This window comes from Leptodactylus fuscus, chromosome 9 (assembly GCF_031893055.1).
Source record: "Leptodactylus fuscus isolate aLepFus1 chromosome 9, aLepFus1.hap2, whole genome shotgun sequence".
In the NCBI taxonomy this organism is placed as follows: Eukaryota; Metazoa; Chordata; class Amphibia; order Anura; family Leptodactylidae; genus Leptodactylus; species Leptodactylus fuscus.
This window is the reverse complement of record NC_134273.1, coordinates 7,227,482-7,241,689: the sequence shown is the minus strand read 5'-3', so window position 1 is coordinate 7,241,689 and position 14,208 is coordinate 7,227,482. Positions and strand designations below refer to the sequence as shown.

Here is a 14,208-nt window from a genome sequence, read left to right as displayed (position 1 = left end):
GGGGGGGGTCAGAATATATTTTGGGGGGTCTAGAATATAAGCCAAGTCTCTTAACAAGGTCACTGCCATCTTTGCAACAACGTGCTGTAGAAGCCGCGGCACAGCGTCAGGTTCCTGCAGCAGGTCTGCTCCCTGGTTAGACCCATTTACCCCCCAGGACAACATCGCTGTTTCTGATGCTAAAACTGTGGCAACACCAAGTACGAAAAAACGTAGTGTGAACAGGACGCTAGGGGAAAGGAGCCAAAGGGCCATGCATGGGTGTAGCTACAGGGATTGCAGGTGTAGCAGTCACTACCAGGCCCTGGACCTTGAGGGGGCCACATAATGTATACCACTATTCTAAAGGATCCCCATTACAGACTGCACGGGGCCCCAGGAGCTTCACGTTACACCTCTAGGGCCACCACAGAGGATAACAGACCCCACATACCTGTTCCTTCAGTTGTTTGATGGACTGCTGCACGGTCAGGATCTGGTTAAACAGCGGGCTGGCCAGCGTGTCGCGCAGGATACACAACTTGTCATGGTGCGAGAGCTCTCCCTTGTCCTTCAGCTTCTTCTGCAGGCGGTCAGTGATCTGCAGAACTTTCTGCTTGTCCACGGAGAGCGTACCTGATAGATCAGCAACAACATCATCAGCCACAAACTCAAAAACCAGAAACAAAGTAACAACGAAAATAAAGACGGAATTTACCGGTATCGAGGAATTCTGGCATCTTCACTGCAGCGGATGATTCACTCAAGAAATCTGTAAGCACAAACCATGAAGTGTGACCGTGCAGAAGATGAACATGCAAGGAGGAGGAGGAGGAGGAGGAAGCATCTTATGGACATTGTAGGGCTATCATTAAGTGATAAGGCCTGACACCTGGGACCCCCACAGATCAGCTGTTTAAAGAGGCCGCATTCAATGGTCACATGGTACAGCAACAGTTCAGTCCGATTCAAGGGAATTGGGCTGAGCTGCAATACCAAGCACAGCCACTATACAATGTACGGCGCAGTGCATGGTATTCAGTAAAGTAGTTGCAGCACTCACTGGAAAGCTGCAACCTCTTCAACCAGCTGGTGGATGCATTACAGTTTATGGGGTCCATGGGTTTCTGTTTTTCGGGTCCCCAAGCAGACCCGACTGATGTAACCCTGAACACTAGTGTGAACAGAGCATTAGAGGAACTTTTCTGGGCCTTATTCTCAGGTAGGTCATCAATATGTCCAACACTCAGAACCCTGCTGATCAGCTGGTTGAGGAGGCTGCACTGGTCAGTGGCTTCTTCCCTGGGCTGATGAGGTCACATGACATGGTACAGCAGCAGATCAGTCCCAGTCAAGTAAAGGTGCAATACAGTCAGGGAAGAGGCTGCAGCGCTCACCCAATGCTGCGCCTCTTCAACCAGCTGATCTGTGAGGGTCCTGGGTGTTAGAACTGTACTAGTTACATATCGACGAACCATCCAATAGCTTTTGTTTTGTGTCCCCCTTAAAGGGGATAGTCTAAATTGAATATAACGTAGCAATCTCTAAGCTGTATTATGTCTCTATTGCTTTTCAAGTGTTTTCTGGATGTGAACAAGGCGCTGCCTCCACTGACTGCAAGCAGAGATATTAATAATGGTCATACACTGAAATACTAAGACTATAACAAGGTCAGAGAGCGCCTTTAACCCCTTCAGCTGGTCACAGTGTATCAGTATATGCGCAGCAGAGGTTAACTAGACTGACACATTGTAACAAAATGTAACCAGAGAGCTTCTTACTCCCTGACAGTAAGAAGAGGTCAGATAAGGTACAATGTAGATTAGAAAGTGTATCATCACATGAACAGTGACCTGAAAATAGTAATAATTCCAGAAAAGTGTGCTGTGTGTAAACAAGGATCAGCTCTGAATCCCTCATGAGGGCGACCGCAGAGAACAGATGGTTGTGAAAGAGGATTACAGTGTGCTAATATGATGGGTGTCGTAGTCCTGAGCAGATACGGACGGAGCGCCGGAGGTGAGGAGATGACCTGCTAATATTAGGGAAATTATTAACATGTTCCATCAATAATAACTGCGACAAATCTATCACACAGTGAGCGTCATCCCGCGACTCTCTACCTAATAGACAGGATTAGTAAATATACCGCCATCGGGTGACAATTCAACAATGACAAGGCCTTATCCACATGACCGGGACGCAAATTAGACGTGAAATCTGGTCAGCGCCCATTGGAGTCTGTATAGACTTCAGTCTACTGAGCGATCCGTGAAATGGACAAAAACACGGCACGTCCTGTTATATAAAGGACTGTTCAGACGGTCCATCAAAAAACGGACATGTGAGAGGGCCCCTAGAGACACAACAGGGCAGATCTATGAAGAATATTCCCCACGTCATTCACATCAGATTTCTTGTGTATATGATAATAAATCTGGAGGGGGTGATGGCCCCGCCCCCTGCGCACCGTCACCCGGCCCCCTACTCAGGAAAGTAGCGAACATGGTGCAAAAAAATTGCAACTTTTTATGTCTTGTACATCAGAAACCTTCCATAATAAATCTGCCCCAATGTTACAGGATGGAAACGTTCTTGTTTATGTCCAGAAGCTAACATTCTCACAGCGGAGGGTCTGTTACAATCGTATTCAGTTCAGGCAAACGCTTGTGAGCTCAACAGATTGGACCTTAGACTGATACAATGTGTCAGCGCAGGTAAAATATAACAAGTGTGTAAAAGTTATCATACATTGGATGAGTACTCTTATAGAATACACCTCACAGCTGAGGGTTTGTTACAGTTTTATCCAGTCTTGATAATATTCTGTGAGCTATTAAAGTGGAAGTGGCACAGTTCTCTCTCAGTTGGTTACAATGTATTAGCGCAGGCATAGACTGGATATAGCTATGAGAAGAACGAGGCTGAAGCCCCACACGGCGTAGACAGACCCTGCAAGGTGGATGGGATCCCAGTGAATCCCATCCACACATTGCAGAAAAATGCGCGCAGTGGATACGCCGTGGTTTCCAAAACTGCTGCAGTTTTCGAAATCACAGCATGTCAATTATACCTATGGAATCGCCAGCGGTTTCCCTATAGATATAACAAACAGAAAGTCCACAGAGGAAACCTCTTCAGAGAAAACACTGTGATGCGTTCCCACCCTGGTTTTCCCCACATCGCTTTTGGGCTCTACGTGGGACCTTGGCCTTAGGGGTGCAGGTCTTCAGCCTCCAAGTCACAGCTACAAGAACAGTTCTCATACACAGGAAGATAAACCATACACAATATATCCCACAGCTGAGGATTTGTTACAGATGTATCCAGTCTATGCAATCATTTATGACCTAAAAAAAAACAGCAAATTGATCTCCCTTGTCCTGGCAGTTTGTTACAGTGTATCAGTGCAGGTAAAGTATCAGTCTGGTGGCCAGAGGATGGTCTACATTGGATACAAGTGTACCGGCCCTCAGCTGCCTTTGGGCGCAGGCGCAGTTATAGCTGCCTCTGTAATCGCCATTTTGATGGAGTTTTTGATCAAATAAATGTTTTTCAATTGCAAAACTGAGAAATTGCACCAGAAATGGCATCAAAACTGTTCATTCTGATGTGGTCTTAACTGCGCTGTGTGAATGCAGCCTTATATAAATGCAGCCAGTTACCTACATGTATATACATACAATCAAAAAACATTAATAAGGCAATAGCTTATGAAACAGGGGGTGAAAACTTGTACCCCTCCCTAACACTTCTCACAGGTGAGGGTCTGTTACACTTGTATCCAATCTAAATCTAACAGAACACGATTCTTTCCTGGTCTGATAGATTGTAAGTTAAGCACAGAATACTGTCTAGATACAATGTAACAACAGATACAGCCCCTCTATAGGGTGTCAGATACATCCCCCTGTATACGGTGTCAGATACAGCCCCTCCAGAGGGTGTCAGATACAGCCCCTCCAGAGGGTGTCAGATACATCCCCTCTATAGGGTGTCAGATACAGCCCCTCCAGAGGGTGTCAGATACAGCCCCTCTATACGGTATCAGACACATCCCCTCTATACGGTGTCAGATACAGCCCCTCTATACGGTGTCAGATACCTCCCCTCTATAGGGTGTCAGATATCTCCCCTTTATACGGTGTCAGTTACATCCCCTCTATACGGTGTCAGACACATCCCCTCTATACGGTGTCAGACACATCCCCTCTATACGGTGTCAGACACATCCCCTCTATCGGGTGTCAGACACATTCCCTCTATAGGGTGTCAGTTACATCCCCACCCTCCATAGGGTGTCAGATACAGCCCCTCTATACGGTGTCAGACACATCCCCTCTATACGGTGTCAGATATCTCCCCTTTATACGGTATCAGTTACATCCCCTCTATACGGTGTCAGTTACATCCCCTCTATACGGTGTTAGATACAGCCCCTCTATAGGGTGTCAGATACATCCCCTCTATAGGGTGTCAGATACAGCCCCTCTATACGGTGTCAGATTCCTCCCCTCTATACGGTGTTAGATACAGCCCCTCTATAGGGTGTCAGATACATCCCCTCTATAGGGTGTCAGATACAGCCCCTCTATACGGTGTCAGATACATCCCCTCTATAGGGTGTCAGATACAGCCCCTCTATACGGTGTCAGACACATCCCCTCTATAGGGTGTCAGGTACATCCCCTCTATACGGTGTCAGGTACATCCCCTCTATAGGGTGTCAGATACAGCCCCTCTATAGGGTGTCAGACACATCCCCTCTATAGGGTGTCAGATTCATCCCTTCTATAGGGTGTCAGATACATCCCCTCTATAGGGTGTCAGATACATCCCCTCTATAGGGTGTCAGATACATCCCCTCTATAGGGTGTCAGATACAGCCCCTCTATACGGTGTCAGACACATCCCCTCTATACGGTGTCAGGTACATCCCCTCTATACGGTGTCAGATACAGCCCCTCTACAAGGTGTCAGATACATCCCCTCTATACGGTGTCAGATACATCCCCTCTATAGGGTGTCAGATACATCCCCTCTATAGGGTGTCAGATACATCCCCTCTATAGGGTGTCAGATACATCCCCTCTTTAGGGTGTCAGATACATCCCCTCTATACGGTGTCAGACACATCCCCTCTATAGGGTGTCAGATACATCCCCTCTTTAGGGTGTCAGATACATCCCCTCTATAGGGTGTCAGATACATCCCCTCTATAGGGTGTCAGATTCATCCCTTCTATACGGTGTCAGATACATCCCCTCTATAGGGTGTCAGATACATCCCCTCTATAGGGTGTCAGATACATCCCCTCTATAGGGTGTCAGATTCATCCCTTCTATACGGTGTCAGATATCTCCCCTCTATAGGGTGTCAGATACATCCCCTCTATAGGGTGTCAGATACATCCCCTCTATTCGGTGTCAGATATCTCCCCTCTATAGGGTGTCAGATACATCCCCTCTATAGGGTGTCAGATACATCCCCTCTATTCGATGTCAGATATCTCCCCTCTATACGGTGTCAGACACATCCCCTCTATACGGTGTCAGACACATCCCCTCTATACGGTGTCAGACACATCCCCTCTATACGGTGTCAGACACATCCCCTCTATACGGTGTCAGACACATCCCCTCTATACGGTGTCAGACACATCCCCTCTATACGGTGTCTGATCCCCTGTCACTGACAACCAGCAGAGATCCTGTGTCCTGGATCCATGAAGTCTATGAGAAGTTGCAGAACTTTTCCTGACCACTGCTTTGGCTGTATTCACACCCGGCACCGCTCGTGACTTCTTCAGCCCTGGTCTTGTAGTTTCAGGAATCATCAGATTTGGATTAAAGGGAACATTTCAGCTCAGGTATAGAATTAACCCTACAGTGTCCGCGGCCTCCCCCACACAGAGGCCAATGAGCAGAAGATTTGGGTCAGTCTCTGGGAATCTCAGCCTGCACTCACTTCCTGCTGCTATGACATGCAGGCTCCCAGGAGAGCAGGGTGTGGTGGGGTCACGTGACCCAGGAGGGGGCTACACCTGGCCGGCAGGGGGGCAGCAGAGTGCCAGGGTCTCCAGCTTGCCACATACCTCACTCCCAGCAATCTCCAATCACTCCCAGCTTGTGGCAGCTGCTGCACTTTGGGTCTGGGCTTCTTTTTTTTTTCTTTTCAAGCTTTATTTAAAAGTAACAAAATGCACAACGTGACGTCAAGCCCAAAGGTAACAGCAGCTGCAGGTAGAAAGGCTGACAAACAGGAAATGGAGCGAAACTGGCGAATGTTCCCCTCCTAGTCCCTGGGAATGACTAGTATGCAAATGGCATGGATGAGGCACTTAAAGGGGAAGTGCACTGTAGTGGAGGATATATAATATACAGGTATACACACAGTACTGGGGGAAGTTTCCAAGTGACACTTGTGGATTTAGTCTATGGTAACATATGACGTGTGACAAAAAGTCGCAAACACGCTGCCCACTGTCTGTGAATTACACTTGTTGCCGCCATATTTGCAGTGTCCCCTAGCCTAGAGTTTGGACGCAAGCCGCCTGCAAATCTCAATGGAAGCTGCATACGGCTGCGACATGTCTGTGATTTGACTGTGTTTATGGGATACGACGACCTGTATTGTGCAACATTAAGTCATAAAATAGTGCCGCCACCTGTCTTATGACATTTGAAGTGTTGCGATTTGGCTGAGAAATCAAAGTCAAGTCACAGACACGTAAAATGCGTCCACGGTACAACGTCTACTGTACATGACCAGACGCCAAATCCAACAGGATTGTATTTTGCGCTACTTTTTGCATTGCAATCACATGATGTCATAAGGTGACATCATAGAGATACACTGACTCCTGTGCAACTTTATGTAATGATACATATTGCTACATGGCTATAACTACATAGCAACTTTGGTCGTGATTCTCATCATGTGATCAAAGATGGCTGCGTTGCCCTATGACTCTGTCCGCAATGTAAGTGAATGGAGTGACAATGCGACTCTCAGTGGCCACAATCCAGCAGGTTTAGATTTTCAGTGACTGCTGCGTGCCAATATGATGATGATGTCAGAATGACATTTTTGTTGCAGGATTTTAATTTCGTTTACAGTCTCATGACAAAAGTTGCAGTGTGGCCCCGACTAGAGGTCAGGACTAGGCGGCAACTTTGTTGCAATTGCAATTGTCCAAATGAATTCCCTGAGACGTCAGCAATACTGCGGACTGCACTGGCTACTCAATAGTTAAAATTATGTGTCATAGACATGTAGCTCTGACCTTATTCACATTAGCTGCAAGATAAGAGCAAGAAGAATGGCAGACACTATGTTATCTTCCAGCCTAAGGAGAAATACATGTAAGAATAATAGAAGGGAGTTACTAATGATGTATAGGGCATTGTTATGGGGCATTATAGCTGTCACTGTTGTGGGCACAACTCCTTATTATGCTATGACATTACAGAGGGTGGCACTTTAATGGGGGCACTATGGCTGATATTATGGGGCACTGCTGCCAGTTCTGTTATTGGGGCACTATGACTGTGACTGTTGCGAGCACACCTCCTTACTGTGTTGTGCAGAGCTGGCATGGTTTGGGGGTCTATATGGCTGATGATATTATGGGGCACTTCTGCGAGTACTGTTATTGAGGCACTATATTTGTCACTGCAGCGAATGGTGACATCCTATAAAGCACTCCAGCCCTAGTTCTTCTCACAGCTGATATTCTGTTACACTTGCAGTCTCCATAAACTAACACATATACAATGTAACTTGTCCTTCAACTTATCACAATCCTCCCTGTACCATTAACCCCCCAAGTGCTCATCCCGGCCAATAAACTTCAAAGGTGCTGCAGCGTGTCTTTGATTCCTCCACGACTACAGACGGAATGAATCTGCGCTCCACAACCGCTGCCACTCAGCAAGTTTAAAGAGAATTCCAAATTTCAGCGACACGCTGTTTTCTGTCAACATCAGAAGGGAGCGCCGCCGCAGTAAAGCCGGGGTTATAATCGTATATTAAAGAGGCGAGCTGCCGCCCGGCTTCACAAGATTAAACGTGATAGATTACAGCAATGGCGCAACGCTGGCGGCGGAGAAGACAAGAAAAATGTCAGGAGGGTCAGGACGGCGAATGGCGCAGTGATAGAAGGGATCTTGTAAACCTTGGGATTTATGACGTATAACCCGATGAGTTATGACAAGGTGTTATCCCGACTGCAGATCCGTCCCTGACACTCAGGACTCTAGGGACGTTAAGTTTATGAGCAAAAATAAGTGAGAACTGTCCTGCCATCTATAAATAATAAAAAAAAGTACAATCCGGCCACTAGTAGCCACACCATTGAGTGCCAGGCCTCACAATGTGCTGTATATGTAACCGCAGACCGGTCGGTGCGCCCGCACCAATCACCATGGGCACACAGATATATGGACACACACATATATGTGGGCAATGTAAGGCGGTATTATTTAAAGGGGTTTTTCCAGGACTTATATATTGATGACCATTGAGCAATGGAAGAAGACGTCTGGTCTGATGGATGTGAGTGGCCACTTACCTGGGGAAGGGGATGATGTCAGGGGGCACTACGGGGAGAAGGTGATGGCGGAGGCAGTGCGATGTCTGGACAATGCTCTCCTAGGAAACCTTGTTCCTAGCATCATGATACATGTATGACCTACCTACACACTGAACAGACCAAGTAGCCCCCTTCTGGGCAGCAGCGCCTCCTAATGGCAGTGGTGGGATAATTCCCCCTTCACCCAGTAATGGTCCAAGGAAACGACAAAGAGTTCATGGTGGTGAATCGGCTTCAGATCGTAATCCGATAGAACATCTGTGTGATGTTGCCTGGAAAATGAAGCCCCATCCCTGGGGCCGCACAGAGCAATTTATGGGATTTTCCACTGGCATAACTATGGGCTCACCGCTGCTACCAAGCCCAGAAACCAGCGGTGCCCCCAGGTCCCCCCTCCCCATACTAGAGCGGAATAAACTTCTTTGCTCTCCTTTCTGATTCCTTTTGATATCTGGCATAAATCTATTCCCCCTGCCCTCTGGTGCACTGGAGGGAGAAGTTTTATGATGCACAGCCGTCCACTGTCAGAAAGGAGAGCATTAACCCTTTAATGGTGAAAACAGCAGTTGGTCAGCAGCATATAGTGACGGAGGGATTGTGTGGGGGAGACTGTTGCACAAAAGGGGACACTGTGGGGGGCACTGACATGGGAGGGGGATGATGGGAAGCTTGGGTGCACAGACATGGTGTGAAGTAGTCATCATGGTGGTCTGGGCTGGACAGAGAAAGAGAAATGTAAATGCTGCTGCAATGTATGGATAGGACGCGGATTAGGGTTTTGCGGAGAAGTTGCTCAGGAGGGACCAAAGCTGAGCTTTTGCACTAGGGCTCAAGAACCTTTACTCACGCCCCCGGGATTTGCTGCTAACATCTTCATGCCAAATGCCACAGGGTCGATGCAAATGGTATTAATGTTACGGCTGATGGGTGTATACCTGTATACATATTAATGTGCATATATAAGTATCTGCAGTTTTGCAATGTATACAGAGTTTCTAAGAAGCGACCCCCGTATATTCACCTGTCCCTTCCATTACCCCCTCCCCTGCACGTCTCATACATGTTTATTCCCACCATGGTCTGGGGTTATACGTTCCGCGGTGTGATGGAACGGCTGACGCATTATCATTAATGGCTGTCAGGGATAAAGTGCTTACATATAACTAATTTTATGTTTTATCATCTTCTCTCTGAAGAATTTCCTGGAAGACTCTTTTATGGGCCCTGAAATAAAGTTTGCAGATTTAGCGTCTGCTCTTCTCGGTTTACCTGATGGCCGGGTTTCATTGATCTGACCTCTTTTTCTCCGTGTAATTGGTCTCTATTTCTCTTCGGGAGACATTTTTTATGCAATCGCTCGGATTACTAGTAGAAAACACTGAGATAGGAAACAGGTAGAGAATATATCAGTGCCGGCCTGTGATGGAAGGCATCCCCTCCCCCATGCATTGTACGAATACAGAACTTACCATAGGGCCCTAGTATACGGCTCACATAACAGTACCATATAGTGGGCAGATAACAACCCCATATAATGTCATGGCCACCATACTCTGCCCAAATAATACACTGTACAGTGAGTGGGTCAGCTCTGTAATAACGTGTATCTAATCCTATCCTGTGTGATACTGTATACTGAGCCGTGTATCTAATCCTATCCTGTGTGATACTGTATACTGAGCTGTGTATCTAATCCTATCCTGTGTGATACTGTATACTGAGCTGTGTATCTAATCCTATAGTGTGATACTGTATACTGAGCTGTGTATCTAATCCTATCCTGTGTGATACTGTATACTGAGCTGTGTATCTAATCCTATCCTGTGTGATACTGTATACTGAGCGGTGTATCTAATCCTATCCTGTGTGATACTGTAAACTGAGCTGTGTATCTAATCCTATCCTGTATGATACTGTATACTGAGCTGTGTATCTAATCCTATCCTGTGTGATACTGTATACTGAGCTGTGTATCTAATCCTATCCTGTGTGATACTGTATACTGAGCTGTGTATCTAATCCTATCCTGTGTGATACTGTATACTGAGCTGTGTATCTAATCCTATCCTGTGTGATACTGTATACTGAGCTGTGTATCTAATCCTATCCTGTGTGATACTGTATACTGAGCTGTGTATCTAATCCTATCCTGTGTGATACTGTATACTGAGCTGTGTATCTAATCCTATCCTGTGTGATACTGTATACTGAGCTGTGTATGTAATCCTATCCTGTTTCTGTGTGATACTGTATACTGAGCTGTGTATCTAATCCTATCCTGTGTGATACTGTATACTGAGCCGTGTATCTAATCCTATCCTGTGTGATACTGTATACTGAGCTGTGTATCTAATCCTATCCTGTGTGATACTGTATACTGAGCTGTGTATCTAATCCTATCCTGTGATACTGTATAATGAGCTGTGTATCTAATCCTATCCTGTGTGATACTGTATACTGAGCTGTGTATCTAATCCTATCCTGTGTGATACTGTATACTGAGCTGTGTATCTAATCCTATCCTGTGATACTGTATAATAAGCTGTGTATCTAATCCTATCCTGTGTGATACTGTATACTGAGCTGTGTATCTAATCCTGTCCTGTGTGATACTGTATACTGAGCTGTGTATCTAATCCTATCCTGTGTGATACTGTATACTGAGCTGTGTATCTAATCCTATCCTGTGTGATACTGTATACTGAGCGGTGTATCTAATCCTATCCTGTGTGATACTGTATACTGAGCCGTGTATCTAATCCTATCCTGTGTGATACTGTATACTGAGCTGTGTATCTAATCCTATCCTGTGTGATACTGTATACTGAGCTGTGTATCTAATCCTATCCTGTGTGATACTGTATACTCAGCTGTGTATCTAATCCTATCCTGAGTGATACTGTATACTGAGCCGTGTATCTAATCCTATCCTGTGTGATACTGTATACTGAGCTGTGTATCTAATCCTATCCTGTGTGATACTGTATACTGAGCTGTGTATCTAATCCTATCCTGTGTGATACTGTATACTGAGCTGTGTATCTAATCCTATCCTGTGTGATACTGTATACTGAGCTGTGTATCTAATCCTATCCTGTGTGATACTGTATACTGAGCTGTGTATCTAATCCTATCCTGTGTGATACTGTATACTGAGCTGTGTATCTAATCCTATCCTGTGTGATACTGTATACTGAGCTGTGTATCTAATCCTATCCTGTGTGATACTGTATACTGAGCTGTGTATCTAATCCTATAGTGTGATACTGTATACTGAGCTGTGTATCTAATCCTATCCTGTGTGATACTGTATACTGAGCTGTGTATCTAATCCTATCCTGTGTGATACTGTATACTGAGCTGTGTATCTAATCCTATCCTGTGTGATACTGTATACTGAGCTGTGTATCTAATCCTATCCTGTGTGATACTGTATACTGAGCTGTGTATCTAATCCTATCCTGTGTGATACTGTATACTGAGCTGTGTATCTAATCCTATCCTGTGTGATACTGTATACTGAGCTGTGTATCTAATCCTATCCTGTGTGATACTGTATACTGAGCTGTGTATCTAATCCTATCCTGTGTGATACTGTATACTGAGCTGTGTATCTAATCCTATCCTGTGTGATACTGTATACTGAGCTGTGTATCTAATCCTATCCTGTGTGATACTGTATACTGAGCTGTGTATCTAATCCTATCCTGTGTGATACTGTATACTGAGCTGTGTATCTAATCCTATCCTGTGTGATACTGTATACTGAGCTGTGTATCTAATCCTATCCTGTGTGATACTGTATACTGAGCTGTGTATCTAATCCTATCCTGTGTGATACTGTATACTGAGCTGTGTATCTAATCCTATCCTGTGTGATACTGTATACTGAGCTGTGTATCTAATCCTATCCTGTGTGATACTGTATACTGAGCTGTGTATCTAATCCTATCCTGTGTGATACTGTATACTGAGCTGTGTATCTAATCCTATCCTGTGTGATACTGTATACTGAGCTGTGTATCTAATCCTATCCTGTGTGATACTGTATACTGAGCTGTGTATCTAATCCTATCCTGTGTGATACTGTATACTGAGCCGTGTATCTAATCCTATCCTGTGTGATACTGTATACTGAGCTGTGTATCTAATCCTATCCTGTGTGATACTGTATACTGAGCTGTGTATCTAATCCTATCCTGTGTGATACTGTATACTGAGCTGTGTATCTAATCCTATCCTGTGTGATACTGTATACTGAGCTGTGTATCTAATCCTATCCTGTGTGATACTGTATACTGAGCTGTGTATCTAATCCTATCCTGTGTGATACTGTATACTGAGCTGTGTATCTAATCCTATCCTGTGTGATACTGTATACTGAGCTGTGTATCTAATCCTATCCTGTGTGATACTGTATACTGAGCTGTGTATCTAATCCTATCCTGTGTGATACTGTATACTGAGCTGTGTATCTAATCCTATCCTGTGTGATACTGTATACTGAGCTGTGTATCTAATCCTATCCTGTGTGATACTGTATACTGAGCTGTGTATCTAATCCTATCCTGTGTGATACTGTATACTGAGCTGTGTATCTAATCCTATCCTGTGTGATACTGTATACTGAGCTGTGTATCTAATCCTATCCTGTGTGATACTGTATACTGAGCTGTGTATCTAATCCTATCCTGTGTGATACTGTATACTGAGCTGTGTATCTAATCCTATCCTGTGTGATACTGTATACTGAGCTGTGTATCTAATCCTATCCTGTGTGATACTGTATACTGAGCTGTGTATCTAATCCTATCCTGTGTGATACTGTATACTGAGCTGTGTATCTAATCCTATCCTGTGTGATACTGTATACTGAGCTGTGTATCTAATCCTATCCTGTGTGATACTGTATACTGAGCTGTGTATCTAATCCTATCCTGTGTGATACTGTATACTGAGCTGTGTATCTAATCCTATCCTGTGTGATACTGTATACTGAGCTGTGTATCTAATCCTATCCTGTGTGATACTGTATACTGAGCTGTGTATCTAATCCTATCCTGTGTGATACTGTATACTGAGCTGTGTATCTAATCCTATCCTGTGTGATACTGTATACTGAGCTGTGTATCTAATCCTATCCTGTGTGATACTGTATACTGAGCTGTGTATCTAATCCTATCCTGTGTGATACTGTATACTGAGCTGTGTATCTAATCCTATCCTGTGTGATACTGTATACTGAGCTGTGTATCTAATCCTATCCTGTGTGATACTGTATACTGAGCTGTGTATGCTAATCCTATCCTGTGTGATACTGTATACTGAGCTGTGTATCTAATCCTATCCTGTGTGATACTGTATACTGAGCTGTGTATCTAATCCTATCTGTGTGATACTGTATACTGAGCTGTGTATCTAATCCTATCCTGTGTGATACTGTATACTGAGCTGTGTATCTAATCCTATCCTGTGTGATACTGTATACTGAGCTGTGTATCTAATCCTATCCTGTGTGATACTGTATACTGAGCTGTGTATCTAATCCTATCCTGTGTGATACTGTATACTGAGCTGTGTATCTAATCCTATCCTGTGTGATACTGTATACTGAGCTGTGTATCTAATCCTATCCT

At 44.8% G+C, this 14,208-nt stretch overlaps 1 protein-coding gene across 1 annotated transcript in view; it reads right to left on the bottom strand.

Annotated features, from left to right (window-relative positions):
• Positions 1-9,946, bottom strand: part of PATJ (PATJ crumbs cell polarity complex component) — a 150,656-nt gene extending 140,710 nt beyond the window's left edge. Inside the window, exons 1-3 of the mRNA XM_075287116.1 lie at positions 9,842-9,946; positions 698-751; positions 434-615 (exon numbers count right to left, since the gene is read on the bottom strand). Of these exons, the coding sequence (XP_075143217.1) occupies positions 434-615; positions 698-719 (204 nt within the window). The 5' untranslated portion in view covers positions 720-751; positions 9,842-9,946. The remainder of the gene's footprint in view (positions 1-433; positions 616-697; positions 752-9,841) is intronic.
• Positions 9,947-14,208: the final 4,262 nt, after the last annotated feature.